Here is a 9,726-nt window from a genome sequence, read left to right on the forward strand (position 1 = left end):
TACTTCACAACATTTCAGTGGGAGATGCTGTTTTCATCAGTAGGATTTTAGGTAGTTAAGTTAACTTTCACCGAGGGCTCTGCAGTGTAAGTGTTTCTGGGTCGCTAAAAAAAAAGACAGGAATCTAGCATGCCTAGACTTCGAACCAGGAAAAAGGGATTTATTTCTGAGGTCCCGTGTCTGTGAGAAGGGCTTTAGGGCCGTGTTTTTCAAACCAGAGTGCAATGGCCCTCTGCATCAGCAACATCAGACATGCTAGTTTAATAAACGCAGGAACCAGGAATCTGCATTTTCCAACCCAAGTCCGACGCAGCTTAAGAACTAGACCTTTCCGAGGAGCCCGCATCTACCACGCGGCCAGTTTCCACGCAGGTTGCTTGGTTCCGGCTGGCGCCTAACGTCATCAGGCAGCGCCGGAAGTGCCGTCGTGCTGCCTAGGAGACAGGACGCGGGCTCTGCGGCTGACAGGGCAGGGCCAGCCGCGCCCACCCGGTCGCCATGGAGCTGCCTCCAGGGCCGCGCGACGATCCCCACGCCTGGGACGATGACTCGGACCCGGAGCTGGAGCCTGACCCCGACGCGCAGGCCGAGGCTTACGTGGCCCGCGTGCTCAGTCCTCCGAAACTCGGGCTGGCACCCCCGCGCGCCCCTCCTTTGCCCGCGCCCACGGTGTCCCTTGGCGCTCTGGAACCGTGGGCCGCGTCCAAGGGCCCGACTGTGGCGGTTCCGGGCCTGCTGAGCCTACCCCCGGAGCTGCTGCTCGAGATCTGCGCCTACCTCGACGCGCGCCTCGTGCTCCATGTCCTGCCACGCGTTTGCCACGCGCTGCGCGACCTTGTGCGTGACCATGTCACCTGGAGGCTACGCGCGCAGCGCCGCGTACGCGCGCCGTACCCAGTGGTGGAAGGTGCGCGCGCCCGGGGGTCGCCCGCCCAAGTCAGGCCTGGGGCGAGGGGGGAGGGGTCCAGGTCCACTGGAGAAAACTCCCAGGCTGCCCTGGCTCAGGGTGGCTGAGGTAGTTACTGGTAGTACCAAAGCCCCTGACCTCTGGGTGGACCGTGAGGCCGATACTTGGGATCCTGAGGCTATAGAAATCCACCTGGATAACTGTGGTCCCTGAACTAAAGATCTAATGATTCTCAGGCCGCAGGTTGCCACAGCGACTTGAAGTATCACGCTGTCAGAATCTGCTTGGTGCTCAAAGTAAGACCAAGAATCCCCAGGTTCTGGGTCTAGATGCTAAGGCAGCAACTGGTGATGTCAAAGTCCCATACCCCTAGAGTCTTGGCCTAGGTGAGGGTGAGACAGGGACACAGGTCCAGAGTCTACAACCCTTGAACCTAAGCTATGGTTTAGAGGTTGGGATCCCTGATACCAGCAGTCACAGACCCTCAAGTTCAGGGTCTAACCTGTGATCTCAGACAAGTGCTGGAGGTCATTTCTTCTGCCACCAAAGTCTTTGGTCCCTAGAGGATAATGAAGCATGGTGATCCTGAATTAACGGGACTTTACTGAACAGCTTGATTAAAACATAGATGTTTGGGTCAAGGGCTTGGGTTCTGCGCCTTGACAAGGGTCCCAGGTTTGGGATACTGATTTGGGGAAACACTTCCATGGGTCTGGTTCAGGTGGCCAAAACAGGAAGTGTTAGTTATGTAGTCCTAGCTCTTGTGCCCAGCCTGAGAGGGTTGTGGAGGGTGAGGCCGAGGTTGGACTTCAGCCAGGGGTGAGGCAGGACCTTGACATCCTGAGGTTGGAGAATGAGCCCTGGGAAGGTGATCCTGGGGCTCCAATTACCCAATTTCTGGAAACGGTAAGCAGCAGCCTTAGACCTGCATGGCAGGTGGGTGGGCTGGTGGTCCCAAAGCTGGAGCCTGGGCCTCCTTGGGTGGGGTAAGGGATCCAAGTGGGATTCTCTCCAAGTCTTCCGCTCCCCGGAAGCCAGTGGTGAGCTTGGACAGCTGGAGTGGGTGGCAGGGTTCCTGCCCACTGGGGACCCTGGTATTGCATCCACAGAGGAGGACTTTGACTGGCCAAAGGCCTGCATTGAGTTGGAGCAGCACCTGTCACGCTGGGCAGAGGATGGGCGCAGGGCTGAATACTTCTGCCTGGCTGATGGGCACTTTGCTTCCATTGACTCGGTGCTGCTGCTTCAGGTGAGATGGGGGTTGGTGGAGGGCCCGGCAGTTGGGGGCCAGGGTGACCCCAACCACACCACCTCGCCCCTCTCCCAGGGTGGGACACTCTGCCTGTCGGGCTCCCGAGATCGCAATGTCAACCTGTGGGACCTTCAGCAGCTGGGGGTGGATCCCAGCCGGGTTCTGGTCAAGACCCTGGGGACCCAGAAGAACAGCACTCACAAGGTGAGGGGATAGGAGGTCAGGCAAAGGTAGGAGCTAGGAGGCCTGGGTAGGACACTGTGGTTGAGGGCATGGGTTTTGGCACCAGACCTCATAGATTTATTATTTTTTTTTATTTTTATTTTTTGGTTATGCCGGGTCTTCATTGCTGCACTCTGGCCTTCTCTATTTGTGGTGAGCAGGGGCTACTCTTTGTTTCAGTCCTCGGGCTTCTCACTGCTGTGGCTTCTCTTGTTGCGGGGCACCGGCTCTAGGTGAGAGCAGGTTTATTTAGTAGTTGCAGCACATGGGCTCAGTAGTTGCACTGTGAGGCTTTAGGGCACATGGTCTTCAGTAGTCATGGTGCACGGGCTTAGTTGCTCCTTGACATGTGGAATCTTCCCAGACCAGGGATTGAACCTGTGTCCCTTGCATACATAGGTGGATTCCTATCCACTGTGCCCCCAAGAAAGTCCCAGACCTCATAGATTTCAGTCTTGCTCTGCTATTGTTCGTGTGACTTTGGGTAAAATATATGACTTCTCTGGGCCTCACTTACTGCTTCTGTCCAGGTGTCAATTAGGATGAGGTTGAATGAGGTGACTATGCATTAAGAGCTTCACTCAGGCTCATATAGAGTAGGTGCTCAGATATGAGGTTTACAGATACATGGAATCTAGTTCCCTGACCAGGGATCAAACCCAGGCCGCCTGCATTGGGAGCCATAGACACTGGACCACCAGAGAATTTTTCTGTGGAGGTCCTATTCTTAATCACATTGTCACGTGGCCTCAAACCCTGCTGGTGCTAAGGCTCTGAAGTACTTGATTTAGGAACATTATCAGGTGGGGGGTGTACATGTTTTGGGCTTTCCTGGTAGCTTAGCAGTAAAGAATCTGCCTGCAATGTAGGAGCCATGGGTTCAGTCCCTGGGTCTGGAAGATCCCCTGGAGAAGGGAACGGCAATCTGTTCAGTTATTCTTGCCTGGAGTATTCCATGGACAGAGGAGCCTGGTAGGCTGCAGTCCATGGGATTGCAAAGAGTTGGACATGATTTAGCAACTAAACCACAACAACAACGTGCAGGTCTTGGGTTCTGAAGTCAGACCCACAAACCTGAGCTCTAATCTCTCCTCAGTGCTGACTCACTCTGGGTTCTGTGAAATGGGGAAGATCACAGGACATGGGTCTGGTCCCACAGGGCTGGGTGTGGTCACTGGCAGCGCTGGACCACCGAGTGTGCTCCGGTTCCTGGGACAGCACAGTGAAGCTCTGGGACATGGCAGCTGACGGACAGCAGTTTGGCGAGATAAAGTGTGAGGGGACCTGGGCAGGGGGGCCTGGGTGGGCAGGGCTCTGTCTGGCCCCTGCCCCAGCTCTGTGGCCTGTGTGTCCCCAGGGCCAAGGCAGCTGTTCTGTGCCTGTCCTACCGGCCAGATATCCTGGTGACCGGCACCTACGATAAGAAGGTGACCGTCTACGATCCCAGAGGTGGGCCCTGGGGCCTAGGTGGGGAGAGCAGGGCTGCCTGGGGTCTCCAGGGTCATTTTGGGAAAAGAAACACTTGGTCCTCACAGTCTGACTGGGGTAACAATCACACAACCAGAGGCTGGCCACTCTAAGTGGCCTGTGTTGTGCTGGGGGCCACAAAGGTGACTGGTGCATGGGATGCAAGGGGCAGAGGAAGCCCTGTCTCCACATGGGATGGGGTAGTGGACTGGAGGGCCCCCAGAGGAGGCCATGGAGGATGGAGATCCGGGATCTGAGGGGGCCTCCAAGGGGCTCTGATGTCCCCCTCCTCCCTGGCCCCTCACCCGCAAAGTTGGCCCAGCCCTGCTGAAGAGCCGGCGGCTGCACTCCAGCGCCGTGCTGGCACTGCTGGCAGACGACCGGCACATCATCTCAGGCAGCGAGGACCACACACTCGTGGTGTTCGACCGCCGGGCCAACAGTGTCCTGCAGCGGCTGCAGGTGGGTCTTCCCCCAGGGGGCCAGAGGGCCGGGGCTTCATGGAGTGGCCTGGACCGGCCTGAGCCACTCCATCCCCTGTCCCTCCTGCAGCTGGACTCCTACCTGCTCTGCATGTCCTACCAGGAACCTCAGCTCTGGGCCGGCGATAACCACGGCCTACTGCACGTCTTTGCCAACCGCAGTGGCTGCTTCCAGCTTGTCCGGGTCTGCCAAGGCCCTTGCCCCTGCCCGACTCTCCCTGGGCTGCCTCCCCGCCTCTTAACCCCTGGGGGGCAGTGGGGCACTGGCCTAGGGAGAGCCACACCTGAGTGTCTCCTGTCCCTCCCTCCCCCAGTCCTTTGACGTGGGCCACAGGTCTCAGATCACGGGGATCAAGCACTCCCTAGGGGCCTTGTACACCACGTCCACCGACAAGACCATCCGGGTGAGGGCCCAGGACGGTGCCTCTTCTCTACCCACCCTCACCTGCAGGGGACACGTCCCATGACCTTTGCCCACTGCTCCTCACCAGGTACACGTGCCCACAGACCCGCCAAGGACCATCTGCACTCGAAGCCACCACAATGTACTGAATGGGGTAAGGCCCTGTCCCACGCGCCCCACCCGCCCCCCAAGAGCACCCCTGACTGCTGTCCCTGTCCTCACAGATCTGTGCTGAGGGCAACCTGGTGGTGGCCGCCTCCGGGGGTCTGTCGCTGGAGGTCTGGAGGCTGCAGGCCTGAGCAGGTGGATGTGATGGGTCTGCCTGCCGGCAGGCGGGGCCATGACCTGTGTTCTCGGGGGCGGGGACCTCCCCCCATGCTGGTGCTGCCTCTGCCCTGCCCCACAGGCCTACGGCACAAGGGGTCCTGGCCACGGCCATGTGGGGTCCCTAGGCTGGGCCCCACACCAGGGGAGGTGAGCTTTGTGTTCCGGCTCACCCAAGGGGGCTGCTCCCCACCCTCGGGCCCTGTTTTTGTTATGATTTGGATGCTGGCTCTGCCTTGAGAGCAAAGGAGAAAATAAACCTACTGTACTGGTGCTCCGGCCTGGAGTGTGAGCCTGCTGTCACCTGAGGGCTCTGTCCCTCCTTGCTTGGGACCAGGGTACCAGGGGTGGGTGTGTGTCTGTGAGATGGGGCCTGAAAGCCTGGGCGACAGCCACTGCTGTGTGTGTGCTGGGGGGGAGTTCTGGGTGCGCCTGTGCCTGCCCAGGTGCATTTCAGGGACCACATGTGCCCGAATGTCCCCAGGGAGGCCAGTCAGGCTGTTGTTTAATCGCTTAGTCATGTCTGACTGTTTGCGACCCCATGGACTGTAGCCCTCCAGGCTTCTCTGTCCATGGGATTTCCCAGGCAAGAATACTGGACTGGGTTGCCATTTCCTTCTTCAGGGGATCTTCCCGACCCAGGGATCGAGACCGCGTCTCCTGCATTGGCAGGCGGGTTCTTTACCACTGATCTATGCATGGTTACGGTGTCCCTATCTGTGTCTTCTGTGAGGAAGAGGGAGACACTTGAGAAGTGGCACTTGTCTGCATGATGGTACCTGCGTGTGTGAACTGTGTGGGTGTGTATGTGTGTGACATGCGCTGATATGTAGATCGGGACTCTAACCCTGGGTGTTTGTGCAGTAGGACCGGGCACCTGCTAATGCTACCCCATAGGCCGTGGGGAAGGGGGCAGTCAGAAGGGATAGGTGAGGGAGGGGCATGCTCCTCTATTCAGGGTCCAGGGTGTGCCTCTGTGGTCGTGACCCTGGCATGGGCGAGGAGGGAGGCTGGGCCAGGCACACCCCACACCTGGCCCCTACAAACCCGAAGTCCACCACGGAAGCTCAGCCAAGCCATGCCCTGAGGAGCACTCACTTCTGTTTATTGAGGCCCCCTGGGTGGTCCGGGCTGCAGGGTTCACAGGATGGCGCAGGGCTTCTCCTTGAAGGGGTTGGTGGCGGCCGGGATGCCCACGAGAAAGGGGTCGCTCTTGGCCTGCTCTGTGCAGAACTGCAGCAGGTCAGTAGCTGCCTTGGATACCTGCAGACCAGACTGGTTAGCCCGCCCTGGGCCGGGCCGTCCACCTGCCCCGCTCACTCAGACACACCCGCCTCAGCCTGGTCCTCACCTTCACGCGGTCAATACCCGCCTCCATCCGCAGCTGCTCCACGGCCCGGCGGGCTTGCCCAATGTCACTGCCAACGGTCACCTTGCTGGACATCTGAGGGAGGGTGAGCAGAGCCATAGGCAGCAGACTGCACCCCCAACCCCAAGCTCCTACCTCCTTCTATGTCCCTGGTGCCTGAGGGATGGGGGTGGCTGCTCCCCAACCCCTGTCGGGACCATATACCTCAGCTGAAGACTCCGGCTGACTCCTGGCTGCTCGGTCCTCCTCCTGCGGCCCCACTCTGGAGCCCTCCCCCAGCCCAGCCTCTCCAACACCCCCCACCCCCACAATGCCTGCAGAGACTTTGAAGCCAGGATGCTCATGGAGTGAAATGTCACCAGCGGCAAGAGCAGCTGCCGAGGCCAAGGGGGTCCCTGCCCAGGAGGCCCAGCGGCTGCTCTGTCGTGTGTCAGCTTCGCTGGGGGAGTGGAGCAGCCCCAGGCTCTCACAGATCTGCTTGATCCCCTGCTAACTGGCTCCTTCTCTGATGCGGGGAGGCACAGCGTGAACCCTGGTTCAGGTGCAGCCCTGCCTCTCCTGTGTGTCTATACTCATGACCCAGGGTCCTTATTCATAGATGGCTCAATTCAGTCACTTATACTGATGGCTTCCCCTGTGTCCCAGCCCCTTCCCTGACCTCTGACCCACACGAAGCCCCGCCTCCCTCCTCGGTCCTTCACTCCCACCTCTCACCTAACTTGGCCAAAGCTGGACCCTGGATCATCTCCCCCAACCCCAAACCTCCATCCCAAGTTCACCACCACCCACCCAGCTGCCCTGGTTCCAATCTTTACCTCCTTCATTCCTTTCTTCCAGTATTCCCACATTTCATCCTTCATCGAGAGCCATCAGACGAACTTTCTTTGTTTTTAATGAATAATTTTTTATTGGAATAGTTGACTTACAATGCTGGGTCAGTTTCTGCTGCACAGCGAAGTGAGTCAGTTATACATACACAAATATCCACTTTTTTTTTTTTAAAGATTCTCTTCCTGTATAGGTCATTACAGGGTACTGAACAGAGCTCATCTATAAACAGTGCTGTTTACAGATGAACTTTCAAATTAGGTTGTCAGACTGGGCACTTCTCCCCCTGCTGTTGGTACCACTGGGGTCCTGCCCCCCCCCCCCCCCATCTCAGTTTGCCTGGGCCGGTGCAATTGTCTGGTCTCCCCTGCCCTGCACGCCCTGACCCCATTCTCCTCCAGTAAGTCAGTGGGATCTGATAAGTAAATCACATTACAACATGGATGAAACTTGGGGACATTCTGCTAAGTGAGATAAGCCAGTCACAAAATGACAGCTAATACATGATTCCACTTATGTGAGGTAGTCAAATCCCAGAAAGCAGCATGCCAGTTGCTGAGGAGAAAGAGGGATGGGGAGTTGTGTTTAATGGGTACAAAGTTTCAGTGTGGGAAGATGAAAGAGTTCTTGAGATGAATGGAGGTGATGGTTGTGTAACAATGTAAAGGTACTTAATGCTTCTGAACTGTGGACTTAAACATGTTTACAGTGGGGGACTTTCCTGTGGTCCAGTGGCTAAGACTCTACATTCCCAATGCAGGGGGCCTGGGTTCAATCCCAGGGAACTAGATCCCTCATGCCATGACTAAAGATAAAACATACTGCAAGTAAGACCCAGTGCAGTCAAAAAAGTATCTTTTAAAGAAGAGACAAAAAAATAAAAAATAAAGAAGAGACAGACTACAGAGCTTTCTCTCTTAAAAAGAAAAAATAAAGTTACAGTGTCAATTTCATGTTATGTATTCTACCAGTTTTAGAAATTGGAAAAAATAAATCAGAGTCTTTCATTTTAAAAACTCCCTTATGGTTTCCCAGCCCCTGAGAATAAAACCCACCCTCCTTACGACAGCCCACAGGGTCCTGCCTGGTCTGGAACCTTCTGTCCTCTCTGAATCCTTTTCAACCCCTCTTTCTTTCTTCACGGATCACCCTGACGTCTTTGTGTGTGTTGCATCCATTTTTGCTAAGATCCCAATGCGTGCCTGGCACTGCAGAGAGTGAAGACAACAGCAGTGAAACCTGACAAGATCCTGCTTTCACAGAGCTGCTGCTCTAGTCAGGGAGGGATGAACAACAGCAAACAGACTATATCGTGTACTGTGAAAAATAACAAAAGCAAGGTAAGAGCAATCAGGGCAGGCCTCTTGGAGGAGGTGACATTTGGATTGAGGCCCAGAGGAGGACGAGCTGGGGAAGCAGGTGTTCCAGGCAGAGAGAGCAGCAAGTACACTGCCCCTTGGTCAGGAAAGAGCCTGGTGGGCTCTAGCTCAGTCAGGTCAGTGGAGCTGGAGAAAAGTGAGTGGGGACAAGTGGTAGGGGATGAGGGTAGGCAAATCAGTGCTTTCTTAGGCCACAGGGAAGAGTCCAACTATTACTCTTACTGGGAAGCCACAGTAAGAGGGCTTTTCTAAAAAAAATTATTATTTTTGCTGTGCTGGAATATTTCTACATCATTGCTACCCGGCCTCTGGGTACTCTTCATTGTGGTGTGCAGGCTTCTCATTGTGGTGGCTTCTCTTCTTGCAGAGCATGGGCTCTAGGCCACGTGGGTTTCAGTAGTTGCGGCTCCCAGGCTCTAGAGCACAGGCTCAATAGTTGTGGCACATGGGCTTAGCTGCTCTGAGGCATGTGGCATCTTTCCGACCCAGGTGTCTCCTGCATCGGCAGATGAATTCTTCACCACTGAGCCACCAGGGAAGCACACAGTGTATAGTGTAGACTCCATAAATTGTAGAGTGAGTGATTACAGGGGTCTCACTGGATTAAACCCTATGCATGGTTAGGAGGACCCATGAGATTATAGACCCCACCCTCCAGCATCTCAAAGGCTCGCTAGAAGGAAAGAGATGTCAGCCCTGGATCCCTTACCCAGAGGAAGGTCAAGGAAGACTTCTCAGAGGGATGTGGCAGCTCAGCTGCCAGAGACAGAAGACCAGGGGTTATGCCGCATATGGAGGCTCCGGAGACTTGCAAGACACGAACAGCGATTTTTCTATTTGACGAGAGACTCTCCGAGGCAGAAACTGTCTGATACCTCCTGGTGATTCGAATTCTAACAGCAACGTTCAAGAAACCATTCTCTTTGAGAGGGTAGACACCATCTGGCAAGCTCCACGCAACGCGGCGGGTTTCCAGCAGGCGGCAGTAAAAGTAAAAATCATTCTTCGGCGGCTGGGAACACATGGAATACAAATAATGGCTCCTCGCGGCTTCCGTGTTACGGACTGTACAAGACAAGATGGCCGCGCCCTG

At 56.0% G+C, this 9,726-nt stretch overlaps 2 protein-coding genes across 4 annotated transcripts; one reads left to right on the forward strand and one right to left on the reverse strand.

Annotated features, from left to right (window-relative positions):
- Positions 1-434: 434 nt before the first annotated feature.
- Positions 435-5,331, forward strand: FBXW9 (F-box and WD repeat domain containing 9). 3 transcript variants are annotated; one of them, XM_061150201.1, is made up of 11 exons: positions 435-907; positions 1,144-1,203; positions 2,017-2,156; positions 2,235-2,363; positions 3,541-3,653; positions 3,739-3,830; positions 4,162-4,310; positions 4,401-4,514; positions 4,645-4,734; positions 4,822-4,887; positions 4,958-5,331. In XM_061150201.1, exons 1-11 carry the CDS (start codon positions 499-501, stop codon positions 5,030-5,032), a joined length of 1,437 nt encoding a protein of 478 aa, XP_061006184.1. In that variant the 5' UTR covers positions 435-498; the 3' UTR covers positions 5,033-5,331. The 3 variants fall into 3 exon arrangements, with proteins under 3 accessions (XP_061006184.1, XP_061006186.1, XP_061006185.1); XM_061150203.1 differs by lacking the exon at positions 2,235-2,363; XM_061150202.1 differs by lacking the exon at positions 1,144-1,203.
- GNG14 (G protein subunit gamma 14) lies at positions 2,524-9,697 on the reverse strand. Its single transcript, XM_061150209.1, has 5 exons — positions 9,343-9,697; positions 7,242-7,371; positions 6,409-6,501; positions 6,156-6,320; positions 2,524-2,610 (listed from the first exon to the last, which is right to left on the reverse strand). Exons 2-4 carry the CDS (start codon positions 7,284-7,286, stop codon positions 6,198-6,200), a joined length of 261 nt encoding a protein of 86 aa, XP_061006192.1. The 5' UTR covers positions 7,287-7,371; positions 9,343-9,697; the 3' UTR covers positions 2,524-2,610; positions 6,156-6,197.
- Between the last annotated feature and the right edge of the window lie 29 nt (positions 9,698-9,726).

This window comes from Dama dama, chromosome 9, assembly GCF_033118175.1.
Source record: "Dama dama isolate Ldn47 chromosome 9, ASM3311817v1, whole genome shotgun sequence".
Classification (NCBI taxonomy): Eukaryota; Metazoa; Chordata; class Mammalia; order Artiodactyla; family Cervidae; genus Dama; species Dama dama.